The following is a 14279-nucleotide window of genomic DNA, read 5'->3' on the forward strand; positions in this document are numbered from 1 at the left end:
AAAGAGGTCGCTCATGAACTATTTAACTTAAACTGCAAATGTTGATGTTTTAATTTGGCAAATTTCAAAGTTTAAAGGGTGTCTCTGAACAAAATTCCACGAGGAAACCTATAGAAAACCTCAAAGTTTTGTATAAACGGAGTTTAAGCTTTTAAAGTTTCCAAATTTTGTCCGACCTCTTCCATTGACTCGGTGCGGTGGCGTTTGCGGATTCTAAGAATCCAGTGGTGTTTGCGGATTCTTATATTTTGATGGTGGCGATTGCGGAAAGGCGGAACAGGGCCGGTGGAGTTTGCGGACCAGAGAATTTCAGCGGTGGCGATTACGGACGAAGGGGTACCTAGGCACTTAATTATGCTGCCCCCACCCCTGCGCTGTATATTAAAGAAAAAAATTACCGGAGAGGCTCTGGGTTCCTTCCCGTGGATGAAAAAAAATATAAGTATTAAACATTAGTATTATATTAGTATAAAAACATATGAGCAGTGAACATGCAGTAAAGTTTTAAAACATGCATATCAGAAATCAAGAACTTACAAATATTTTTCTTCCAATTTTTCATAGAATTTTTTTCGCACTTTAATACACATTACCTGAAAATTTCATAGAAAAATATTCATAACTTTTCTCAAAAATAAACATTGTATCGAAGGAAATTTGGCGACTTTCGAATGTTCATACGGCGTTTTTCCTCAGCACGGCAGTTTGTACCTATGTACCTATGTGTTTCCATTTTTCATATGTAATTTTTTTACTTTCAGTAATTTTGGACTAGAATTTACAACATGTTTTGAATCCTAAAAATGGATTGAAACTGACGATTTTTTAGTTTCTTGATTTCTGATATGCCTTTTTTAAAAATTTACCGTGTGTTCACTGCTCATATGTTTTTATACTAATATAATACTAAACTTTAATACTAATATTTTTTTTTTTCATCCACAAAAAGGAATCCCGAGCCTGGCGGTGTGCTTTATTCGGAAATTGAGTACTTCGGGGTAGGTTCGACACCAAGAAAATACAACTTTTCAACGGCTTGAGCGCGCACCGTGGTATGCGCGCAATGTATGAAGTATCCTGCAGACTTGTAAGGCGCTATACTACGCGTCACGCGCACCGTGCCGTACGTGCAATGCATGAAGTATCCTGCGGTCTTGTAAGGCGCTACTGTGCGCCGTGCGCGCCGGCCGCACTGTGTTTGATATGATTATTCAAACTTGCGGTGTCAGCGGTTTTGAACTTGGTATTTTTTGGTCCTCAGAATATCCGAGGTCATACAAAGTAGCGGTTTAAAAGACTCATTTTTTACGAAAATAAGTCGAAACAGAGTATAAATGAACTGTAGGCAAGTGTTGAGGATGCAAATGTCATCAGAACTTCCTCAGTTTCAAAAAAAGTTACAACTATTTTGCACAATCCTCCAAAAAGTGTACGGTTCGAGAAGCAGGATCGTGCTTTAATAGTAAGGGAGAAGTGCGGTTTGACCGGGTAAAAATGCGTAACAAACTTTCCCTAAGTAATCGTCATCAGTAGGTCCCCCTGAACGACTTCCTAAAAGTTAAAAATGGTCCGACCGCGGAACACCCCTCAAAGTACTTAAGTTGAAAATGGCGGACGTAATAAGGAGGTCCGGGAAATCGGTATTTTAAAATGCTCATTCTGCCTCATGTGAGGTATCATACACCATTTAATTTTGGTCGTAGATTTCATAAATGAACTCCACAAGGCCCCCCAGTCAAAGGGGGCGCTCCAAATCAAAGATGGCGGCCAAATGTGAAAGGCAGGAGGTTGCATTTTTTAAATTCCGAGGTGAGTTTTTCTAGTTCAATATGATTTTTATCGTTTACAAAGACGTCTTCCTAGCGTAAAATTTCATCTTCTACAACTTGAGATACACTTCTCGTACGTAGTTTTTTGTACGAAATCGAGGTCTAAACCTAAATATCATAATTTCATCACAAAATTGACCTTTGGCACCATTTAAAATGGTTGAAATTGACCCAAATTTTGGCAAACATGCTTTTATACCAAACGTCATCGATTGCCGCCTGGGGAGCGGAACATTTCAGACGTTCATTTTTTTTGCCCCCTCCCCCTCTCCCGAAAATATCTTAGCTCCGCCGATGGAGACTGCCTATCCGGTGTATAAAAAATCATAGATTGAGTTGCTGTTTCTTAGAAAAAATTCTAGAACCTGCTAATTAATCTTTAGACATGTATTTTAATTTTCAATTTAAAGTAAGTACATACTATGTGTGGCATCCCTAATTTGAGGGCTATTTTAATATTTTAATTGCCCTTGAATAGAATGACGGTGGGGACTAGAACAGAAGTGAGGTCGTAGCATTGAATGAACCATTCTTTTTTTAGAAAACGTGAAATGCCTTCTATTTAGAGAGTATGCAATCCGCAAATATCCGGGCCTCTTAGCGCCAATCTGACATGAATGTGGAAGCCCAGTGAGCAAGAAAATGTACGGAGCAAGTTCATTGGTTTCTGTAGAATTGTCTGTACCTATAAGCATCCAAAAGATTGTAGAATTTTTGCAGAGGATTAAAAACTATTTTATATGCACTTGACATTTTAAAAATGGGGTATTTGTCTTGTGTCAGGAAAAACACCAATATGAATCAGAGTCTAAGTTTTACGTGCTTCCTTGACGTGACACTAATAAGAAACAAATATTTGATGTTGACAGAAAAGGGTGCCATTTTTCCTGAGATAGTGATACTGCTCTTTAGTGAGATAGATGTGAAACTCTTACTGTTAGACGTCCAATTTCGCGCACTGGCCGGTCTTTCGTGTTACTTCATTTTTTAAAATACAGTGTTATTTCTATTTAACCAGAAGGATTAAATTAACTTCATATAGATAATTTAAATATCGAAGAAAACGTGCTTACCGCATGCTCTCTTCAATCGCTGTCAATGAGTATCGTGAATTTAGAGAGCTCTAGATGAATTTTGGCAACACCACATTACCAGCAAAATTTGACGTTGAAGGGGGTGGGTTAAGTTATGAATCTTAGGACCCAGCAGAAGCTGCATTGGCTTTTCCGCGTTGAACAGGAACCTCATCTCGCGGTGACTGCAGCTGAAAAAAGTCCCGCACAGCGCTGCCACTTCGAAGAGAATGATTCAAATAATATACGTATTGTTAAAATTTGTCAATGCGAGTGCGGGAATGAATAGTGAGGCTCTATGAAATTGAATTACACACTAATTGAATCATTCTACCCTGCTGACCTGGTTATTCATCAGAGGCGTAGGAAGAGGGGGCCAGGGGGGCCTGGCCCCCCTAGAATTGGAAATAGTATCATCTGCCCCCCCCCAGAAATTCTAGATGGTGCAAAAACACCTTCAACGGAAAGTCTCTGTCGCTGTAGCCCGTGAGAGGATGCCTATAGGTAAATAGAATAACCTGTTGAATGCAACAATTTCAAAGTATCTTAACCTTAAAATGCATAATACTGGATGATTTTTAGGCAGAAATTGAAGGAAGATTAGCGCCACAAGTGCCTCGAGATGCGCTCAAATAGAGTTACAATTTCAAAAATTTTCCGGGGGAGCCCCCCCCCCCCCCCCCCCAGCAAAATGACCTGGCTACGCCTATGTTATTCATTATCTTCTTCTTTTCGCTTAAGCAGGGATTGCAGTGCGCGCATGCAGGGCATTTTTTAAGGAACGCAATTTCATCAATTAGTTTAAGAAAATCGGTTTTGTTTTCGATGAAAATCTATCTAAAGTAACCTGAATAATAGTATGTAAGTGGTTTAATTTATCTTACTTTGACCACCAAGCCATTGTGCCATGTTTAAGCCATTTATGTTTTTGACCCACAGTTTGGACTAGATTGCTCTAGAGAGGGAGAAAAGTTTTCTCTCCCGTGAGAATAGTTTTCTCTCCCGTGAGAATAGTTTTCTCTCCCGAGAGAATAGTTGTCCCTCCGGATAGAATAGTGATCTCTCCGGAAAGAAAAGTTGAATCTCAGGAGAGAATACTTTTTTTCCGTGAAGGTTTCTTCTCTTTCCTTGTCTCTCATACAGCCTTGCCTAACAATTGTTTAGAGAAGGTTCACTTGCAGGGAACATTCACTCAGACGGAATGTACACCTTCATGTGGGGCATTCGTTTCACTTTCAAGACGGTTCCCCCTGCTTTACTGTAGTATACCGCCTTTGCGATCGTTTCGACCCCCCCCCTCGATACAATAACCGAGTCCCCTAGTTCCTTACCGAAAAGTGACTACCGCGAACTTCTGAGATTTTCCAAAGCGTGTAAAAAGTTTACTAATCCGTCAATAATAATGATTAAAATTTGTTTCTCATTCTGGGGCTCGCTAGTTTATGTGTAATGAATACCAAGAGTCTACGTTTCTTGGTTTTTTTTAAAAAAACCTTAGAATGGGGCGCGCTGATTTAAAATATGCATATATAAGCGGAAGCAAGCGAACTGATTCGAGGATGGCTGACCAGTTCGGCACTCCTTGAATGAGAATTTCACTCACTCCGTTTTGTTCACAACGTTGCTTTGACATATCTCCACAACACTGTTATCCTTTTCAAAAGTTGGTACTCCTTGCTCTGATAGCCGGGGCCACCAGGATAGTGGTAAGTGCAATCTGTGATGAGCCTCGAGACTCATTAGACCATTTGCTAAACGTGGCTCATACAGGAGTCCACTAAGCCCTCTCGTCCCCACGCTCCTGATCACTGCGTCGGCGTCACGAAGAACAATGGGCCTTGGGTCCCAACGCGGCCGATACCCGTACCCCAATTACTCACGCTTCATTAACCATTTCACCGTCACGCTAGGATTCATCCAATTTTCAAAAAAAATTGTTTCGCATGTATTTAGCAATTTTTTCCTTACTCTCCGTTAAAACACAAATAAAAAGAGACCTCATTCATAAAAATCGGCCGAATAGAAGAGAAGTTACAGTAATCGAAATCCGAAGAAATCAACAAAACCTCGACTCCTCGATACGAAAAATAAAATGAAGGGGAAAAAAAGAAAGTATAAATTACAATTAAATATAATTGACCTCAAAATTTGACAAACAATTCATTTATATACCTAACGCTGAAAAAACTGGGAGAAATTACAAAAAATTTGCCTCTTGCAAGGGGCTTCTTTGTAAGAATTTTGACCTGAAGACAACGGTCGAATAACAGCAGTACTCCATACAATACACGGTGTGCCTGAACGAGTTAAACATTTTTCATACGTCCAAATCGAAAAATCTTTATATTTTTAACTACAATGTTTCTTGAATCGTTTAAGCAAAAAAAAAAAAAAAAAAAAATTCCGTCGAGATTCTGGAACGCAAAGGCGCTTTAAAAGTATTCTGGGGCTATAATAGCTAAATCACCGGTAGTAAATTCGTTATATTATTAAAAAGAAATTGACTCCATAGTTTAATTCCTTAGTTTCTTGAATACGATTATTTTAAGCACTTAAACATTTATACCACCAATTTTAGCCATGGGGTGATTTCCTGAGAGCCGATAATATCACGAATTTCTCATAGAACCCCTCAACAGTGGCTTGCTTTTTTGGCAGCCGATTCGGCCATCGAACCGGAGTTTAAATGGAAGCTGATAATAACCCAAAGCTCTGAGAAAAATTTTGAGATGAGTATAAGAACGGTTTGTTGTAAGTAGCGAGGAGAGGCGGGCAAAGCGGCTAAAATCCTATCTAATTTTTACAGTTTTTCTGTTGAATTAATGTTGCCGCGGGCTTCTGACTGTCCACACATAGTTCTGTTCAGCATATCGATACATAAGTATTTACATTTTACATACGTAGAATCTAATTTTCACGTCGGGGAGTTGACATATTTTGATTTTTTCGATTTTATACGGAAAATTGATGGTTTTTCGGGATTGAAATTATTATTGTTTCATGAAAAATAAATGCACCCAAAATGACTATAGCATATTGATTCTTACACATTTGCACTCACAAAATTGGTTGGTAAATTCAACGAGTGGGTGCATCGACCTGGTATATCAAGTTTCTGCAATTTTTTACGGCAAATCAGTAGATTTTCGGGATGTAGATTGCTTACTTTCAATTCATGAATGAATAAAGCAACGACATGGTTGAACTTCTTTGCATGGAAAGACGTTTAAAATAACAAAATCAAGACGTATTTAATCATGCAAGAGATACAGCCGTGCGAATAGACTTTTTAGAGGTTAAATGACACGAAAATAACGATGGTCACATTAAAAAAGTCTGAAATGCACTCCTTACTGCGCAATTTGCGTTAGTAGGAACGCGCTTTTTCAAATTTCCCGCGTCTGGGGGCAGTTTTCTAATCACCGGAAACGAGCAAACGGCGGGCTCGGTGATTTCCGGAAGATGCCGAGTCGTTGTTGTTGTTGTTCTTTTTTCCTTCAGTTTATTTACAAACCCAACGTGATCTCTCATAGTGGTCTAAATACGCTTTACGCAGTAACTAAATTAATCAACTTTTAAATATCCAACGCAATCCTTCTACATTTCATTTCACGACATCACGATCTCCGATTTTCAGGTTATGTTGTCAGTTTTAGTTGACCGGAAATAGCCGCGAGTTGCCGTTACTTGTTTCCGTTAGAAAACTGCCCCCAGACGCGGGAAATTTGAAAAAGCGCGTTCTTAACAACACAAATTGCGCAGTAAGGAGTGTATTTCAGACTTTTTTAATGTGACCATCGTAATTTTCGTGTCATTTACCCTATGAAAAGTCTATTCTTTTTTTTTTTGTGGATACAATACAATCTCGTTATAAGCTTAAAACTATTCCAAATTAAACGTAGATTTCACCAATTTAAAATTTCATGCACATATAAAAAAAATACCCACGATTTTATCTCGACCGAGAAAATGGAATAAAATTGTCTACCATAAATTCCATGAAATCGTCCAACTCTGCTTTTGAGTAAGATATTTTCTGGGAAAGTTCAAAAGAACCAAGTAAACTTTATGCGGTTGAAACATTTGAAAATTCGTCACGTGTTTAAGAACACCCAGCATGAAAAGCGCATTCCAAAAATTGCATGTGCATTTTTTTGTTTGTTTGTTTTTTTTTTAACCCAAAAATTTGATTTTAGCCTAAGGAATGTAATAAATTTCCGGGGAATAAATTCCTTTGAATTTGCCATATTTTTACTTCAGCTATTTTATGACAGAAGCCGGCAACGGTCCATTGGTGGCAATAGATAAAGTGGAGTAACGAATCCGACTGCCGTATCCTCACGCGCGTAATTTTTATTTCATTGAGTGTTAACAGGATTTGCTTGCCGGAGCGGCGCGTGTTGTGCATGAGTTTTTTCTTTTGCGGGCTGCGTTGGCGGGGGAGGGTCGCGGGGTGTACGGCAGGGGAGGGAGAAGTTAGGGGCGGGGGAGGAATCGATGTCGAATGAAGCGGTTCAATACACGACTCATCGGTTTGGAAAAACTGGGAGCTGTGAAAAAAGCATTCAGTAGCTCTTCACCCAACTCCTCCCGCGGAGTCAGGACTGAGAAGCGCTGATGCCGCTTTCAATGTTGTAAACCAATTTTTGGCGAACCAGTATCAATCATACAGTTTCTGAGCTGAATTCGGCTTACACCTCCTTTCCAAACAAAACAACTGACAGGTGATGGGGGCCGAATCCGGATAAACACTGTCATTTGCTCAGTTTTGGTCGACGATTGCAATAATTCGATCTCAAATTCAGGTGCCTCTTTACGCACAATCTGGGACTCAGGTCTCCTAAAGTGACGATAATTGGACGTACTTCTACCGATCAGAGCTGTAAGCGGGTAGGAAATATGGAGTGCGCTCGTTGGTTGAGGGCCGTAAGAATTAATGGGAATTGTAAAGCGCCAGTGACGTCAGCGGAGATGACGATCCCATTCATCCTCCACGTTAACTCATGAGCCCTGTCGACGAAGCTCTTGTCCCATGCCCACGGCTCATGCGTCCTGCATACAGTTGGCACATAGTTTCGTTTGGTGAATTTAAAATCCCCCTTTTCAAATCATTCAATAGGTATCAAACCCATTTTACATCGTTTCTTATCCAGCTTACCTCAAGCACACCACAACTTTCTCATGCACCCGCACATAGTTCTGTTTGTTAGAAATACGTCCAATTCTTAAGTTCCTCAGTTAGGTTTTTATAAACTCATGTGAAAATCTCAAAATTTGATCTATGATGTGTCCGAAATACATCGTTTACCTTCAAAAATCGTCGGGCCAAAGATCTTCGAAAGATCAAGGCCTGTAGTTTGTACAGAGAAGAGCTTCTTACCTAGGGAGAAATCGGGAGATATGATCCCAACTGCAGCCAATTGGATGAATCAAAACTTCTCTCGAAGATAATTTGCGTCGAACTCCAGCAAGCAACTATTGCAGCTTTGAAGCCGCTCTCGTTGCCTACACAGGTTCTTGAAGGCAATCTTTTCTGAATGAGTGCGAAAAGCTCGTAGTGGAGAGAAAAATGATCGATTGCAACCTATAAAAGCATAAATCCAAGCTGAGTCTCACCGCTAATGAATAGAACTAAGCAACCGGACTACTTATTGAAATACTTATTTACTTAACAAAATTACCGAGGTAGTCCACCGTGCTAAGGAAGAATGACGTATGTATGTTCAAGAGTTGCCAAATTTCATCGGATAAAAATATATCTTAGGGGAGAGTTTTGCATATTTTTTCTTGAAATTTTCAGATATATTAGATTAAATTACGTACAAAATTGTCTGAAAAATTTAGACATAAATATTCACATTTTTTTCCAATTTCCAGTTTTTTATCGAAGGAAATATGGCAACGCCTGACTAATCAAACGGCGTTCACGAAAGTAGTGCCTAGTGTTGGTTTCACGAAACTTTCGGATTATCCCATATGATTAGACCACAAGTCTGAATTGAGACCTTTACTAAAAACACTTGCCTCTTATGTTGCAGGGCTCTGTCTGGCGGGCGGTTTGCTGATCTTCGCCTCGGTCCTGAGCGATGCCTTCTTCGGGCTCCCGCACTCGGCGGCCTTCTCCCGTCAGCTCAGCTACCTGAACGCCCAAAGCCCGCCACCCCCGACCGTGGACTACCGCTACGGCTGGTCCTTCTTCGCCGCCGGCGCCGCCTTCATCCTCACCGAGATCGCCGCTGTCTTCGCCATTTCCGCCTACCTCCGCCGCTACCGGAGCGTCGAGGAGATGGTCAGCATCATGGTGCCCGGCGCTCGCCGCAAGCTCTGCGAGATCACCTACGCTCAGAAGATACTCGAGGCCGATGTCGTCGAGAAAAAACCCACCAGCTCTCCGTTAAAAACATCCGATCTTCCTCCAGATATCTGCCCGGCGGAGAAGAGCGCCTTGCTTGAGCCCGCGGAAGCGGGCTCCACCCACGAGGGCTCCCTTAGCGGTAGCGACGCCGATTTTACGATTAAAATCAAACCGGTTGGTAAATATACGCTCAATAGCCGGTCATTCTGCAAGGCGGAGCACCTGCCGCAGTGCGGCGTCAAATGCGCGGCGAACGCGAACCGGTTCGCGGCAGCGAGTCTGCCGCGACAGCGGGCGAGTCAGCGGGCGGCGTTGGAACTAACCGATGTACACGCCCCCTGGCGAGAGGTCGAGTCTCCGAGCAGTTCAGGGTCCTCCGTGCCGGAGGAGGCGCCGCACTGCGACTGCCGCCATGCGCAGTTCCGGAGCTTGCCGCGACGCAAGGGAACGGCGGCGACGCGGAATAGCCTGCACTCGCTGGCGATCAAGTGCGAGAACCAGTTGCCCATACTGCCGGAGAGTGCTCTGGCGAGAGATTTATGACCTAAGCTCTCCGAGGCTCTTCCAGGACAAGGGGGATTGGGTAAAGGGGGTTTGAATGGTGGAGGTGTGGAGTGGTGTGTCTGTGAGGGGGGGTTATGTGAAGGAAAGTAAAACGATGAGGAAAATGATTCCATTACTGACCTCCTGTTGACCTCCTACGAAGAGGTCTTTATAAGACGTTAGACGTAAAGGCGCAGTTATGGTCTGGAAGTCCGGGTCTTGAGGAGGGAGGGGGAGGCTTCATTTTTACGCATACTGTCGCGGCTTTTTTGTTGTTTTTTCGGCGTGAAACAAACCCTTAGGCTTCAAGGACTTAAAACAATATGATAGAGGCAAGGCAGGTTTCGGAGGCTTGAAACAAGTAGGGAGCCCACCTAAGCCCGTCTAGATACAACGCCTCTGATCAGGTGCCAGGGAGAAAAATTGTAGATATCCCCGTCAAAATTTATGACACCTTGGCTGGATTTTTCGATCGGAAACTACGCTGAAATAACTTGCATATGCTTAAATAGGAGGTGAAATTTCAGATAAACATTGTCTCTAGACATTTTTTAATGGAGCAAAAAAAAAAAAAAAAAAACTTCCTGCGTCAAGGAAGCAATTTATCACGCCAATTAAAATTTCAAGTTTGATATTTATCTTTCGCGAAACAATTTTCCTGTTTCAGGTTGAGCCATTTGATACCATCAAACATTTCACTTGCTACAAAGATCATTTTCCTCATAAAAACAGTTCATTTCTCTGTGTATTCCTTCGTCTCTTAGACGGGAGCTGCGACAATTAAAAATGATGCTGGAGCGTAAAAATGGAGTCAGTGGTCCCGGAGGGCAGAAGCGAGTTTTGTAAGATTTGAGTGGAGCAACTTTCCAGCGTGGTTTGAGGGCATCTCGGAATCAATTTTTCAATGAGACGGTTTTGTGATAAATCATCAGCACAAAGTAGCTCTTGCTCGAGGCACTGTATACCCAGCGCTTTTCAAGTAGAAAGGAGGTTCTATGCTGGCTCTCTTCGAAAATCAATATTTGCCCTTTAGTCTATGTGTTTTATTTACCCCGTCTCAGCACATATTTGACGAGACTATTGCGATATTAGGGTACATAATCAATCTAAATTCCGGATGTACCTATTTGTCGATTGAAACCAATCATATTTTGCAGAATCAATTTCTCATTTCTCAGCTCCGATTCCCTAGGGTATTTTTTGTGCTACCTGAAAGCGATGGGCACCTCTTTATTAAGCGCATTTATTGACGCGGATGCGAGAATGAGAGAGCATTTATTTAGAGGCTGAAAGGTCTTTGAGCTCTTTTAGAATATATTCCAAGCCTCACAACTGTTATGTCCTTGTTTTTTATGTATTTTTTTCCAAAAAAAAAAAAAAAAAAAAATCTTCAATTTTTTCTTTGACTGTAATCATATTCAGTTTGTCAATATTTTTAATGTGCTTCATTTTTTTTTTTTTTTTTTTTTTTTTTTTTTTTTTTTTTTTTTTTTTTTAAGTGATGTGATTTTTCATTGCTATTGACATTTTAATGTCGTATTTTACCTCAAGTTTGCTCATGTTTCCCCCCTCCCTTTTCCTTTTTATTGTAAATTGCATGAAATCAGTTCGCATGCTTCATTTTTATGGAGCCGTTTTTTTATTATTATTATTCAGCTTCCAAATCTATCTAAAAAGGAGGATTTTCATAGATAGATTTCTTGGTAACAATTAAGTAATAAACTATGTATACGTTTTGTAATCTAAGAGTAATATTATAATTCACAAGATGAAAATGGACAGCTCAAAAAAGATTTTGGTACTCCATCAGATTCTCATCATAACAGCGGCAATTATTCTTTTGTTACGCGCAAGATTTATTTTTTTAATAAATAATAACTTATTCTGACCAGTTTGTGTGGTTTCCTTTATTTTTAGCCCGTTTGATTTAAAAAAAAAGAAAAGGAAAAGTGGAACAAACAAAATACAAACAAATAAACAAACCAAAAAACAAACAAACAAACAATTAAACAAATAAACAAACAAACAAACAAACAAACAAACAAACAAACAAGCAAACGAACAAAGAGTATAATATGGCTATCAATCTATTTTTCCAGACTTATCTCTGAGTGATTTAGGATTTCAATTGCTCAGAAAATTCCATTTCATCATTGCAATGAATCAAAATCCCCGATCGTGTTTTATATTTAAAAAAGAAGATTAGGTAATTAAATTGTTTCCTGGAATCCTTGCATGTAAAATGAGTGGTAGTCTGTTCATGATTGGCTCAAAATTTGGGTTGAGTGAAAGGGTCAGATCAGGATCAAATCATGAACGATCCCCAATATTTTTTACTAAAGACTTTTCTTTACATATCCTTGAATGTGAGAAAGAAATTCCATGGAGATCTCCAGAGAAACTCTTGGTAAATGGTTGAAAACATTAGCGGTGCTTTGCGACGTTGCACGCGGACGCAATATTTGTATCCGTCGGTAGTAACGATAATTTTGTCTAAAAGTTCCACATTTGTGCATAAAACAATAGTGCGTTGCCTTTTTTAGGAAATTTTGCCTCGATAATCACTACATACTCACCAAAAGCATAAGTGTGAATTAGATGACATAAATTGCAAACGTCATCTAGGGAGACAGATTTTGATTGCGCGCCAGTTTAATTTCTCATGCGCAAAATATCCGTATGTATGATCCGCCCGACTCAATAAATATTTGATTCCCCACAGCCCCTCAACTGTCTGTTCCATCGTCCACCTCCATGAAAGCACGAATTATACCTCTTTCTACGTGTGAAAGCAAAATTCGGGAAACAAAAGTGCTGAGTTTCTACAATATCTGATTCTCTCGTAGGATTTAGTTGCTTATCCAAGTATTACCGAATTAACATAAAAATTTTAGTGAACTTACCTCAAAGATTTATGGTCTAAATATGTTTACCAAAGTGGACAGGCCTGGAATTCAATGAAAATTTAAAAACGATAGGCTCATTAAAACACTATTACATACCGACTGTCAAAAGGAAGAGCTCGGAAGATCTCAACATTTCATGACGAAAAATGACTCTTCCAGGGGTCAAACAGCCTAAAAAGATGATAAATGCAGAGTGTCAGCTCTAATATTAATGAAAATTATCCTCGTGTGAGTGACGTGATGGCGAGCCATAATCAAATTTGGACTATACTGCGCAAAAAGAGACCAAAAAAATAAATACCTTTCAATAGGCATTCGAAATTACCGGTATAAGTGGTTTCTTAGGTGACCTAGGAGGTTGTAAGTCCCTCTCAGGACTTTGGGGTAGCGAAAATTTTGGGACTCATATTAAGGGGTCCAAATGGACCGCGTTAAGCGGAAAGGAACCAAGGCACATCAACTATTGCCACATTTATTTGGGCAATTTAATAATTTACATGAAAATGGTTGTGCGGTTTTGCGAGCAAATTTCAGTAAATTCTCAGCATCGTGCGAAGCAAATTCCTCAAAAGTTTCCAAAGAATCCGCACAAACGTTCTCTCATAAATATTTAAATTACCCTGTTAAATTTGGCGATAGCTGATGTTGCTTGGTTCCTTTCTGCTAAACGCGGGTCAAATGTTCTTACTGTTATAGACTAAGCTAAGAAATCAATGTCAGGCTACACCAAGGAAACTTTGGAAAAACACAACTCCTGTCTGTATCGTTTTCCTCACATGACTGTTGTTCTAACAATGTAAATCTATGAATATTCGGTTTCGTAAATTTTGTATATGTAATCCGTCAATTGCAATGACTTAAACAAGTTGAGTAATCATGAAACAACAACGTGGCAACGATACATTATTTTCAAGACTTATCAGTGTTTCTGAAATTCCTGAAAAGTGTGTCTTTAAAACTTTAAAAACAAAATCATATTCCTAAAAAATACCACTCCGAAGATGGAGCATTTTTATAGGATGTCCTCTCATTATTCCTTCCGTGCTGCCGTCCAAAATAAAAACGCCGTAACTCGATTTCAAATTTTAAATTTTTCTTCCACGCACATTGGCACATTGTTTTATCACGAGAAAATCCAACTGTCATAGGGCTTCGTTTTTTCATTTTGAGTTTTCAATGGCATGCCAAAGTAGAGTAAAAAACTCGAAGGATGAATATTCGTTTGTTTTCTCGTAAAATAGCATTTCGTCGGGAAAAATTGAAAAATATTGAATGAAGATACGGCGTTTTTATTTTTGACGGCAGTAGGGGAGTTTTCAATCCATCCCGTAATCGGGAAGTAAATATTAACAAACCCTTAAAAAATGATGATCAGATGATCAGACTGAGTTTCGAGATCGACTATTTTGTGCAAGGTTCTCTATGATTCGACCATGGCCGTATCATAAATTGCAAGTGTGAGGTTTTTAAAACAAAATCTAAAAGAAGAGGGGGCATAGTGCAGTGTTGTAAAAAAGTTGGATAAAAGTGTGTGTGTCTAAAGTTGGATGAACTGAAAGGGGGTGAAGGTTGG

General features: G+C 39.9%; 1 protein-coding gene across 1 annotated transcript in view; it reads left to right on the forward strand.

The window, feature by feature from the left end:
* Positions 1-11691, forward strand: part of LOC109031279 (uncharacterized) — a 137259-nt gene extending 125568 nt beyond the window's left edge. The window contains exon 5 of the mRNA XM_019042723.2: positions 8941-11691. Coding sequence (XP_018898268.2) covers positions 8941-9800 — 860 coding nt within the window. The 3' untranslated portion in view covers positions 9801-11691. The remainder of the gene's footprint in view (positions 1-8940) is intronic.
* The last annotated feature ends 2588 nt before the right edge of the window (positions 11692-14279 follow it).

Source organism: Bemisia tabaci, chromosome 4, assembly GCF_918797505.1.
Source record: "Bemisia tabaci chromosome 4, PGI_BMITA_v3".
Classification (NCBI taxonomy): Eukaryota; Metazoa; Arthropoda; class Insecta; order Hemiptera; family Aleyrodidae; genus Bemisia; species Bemisia tabaci.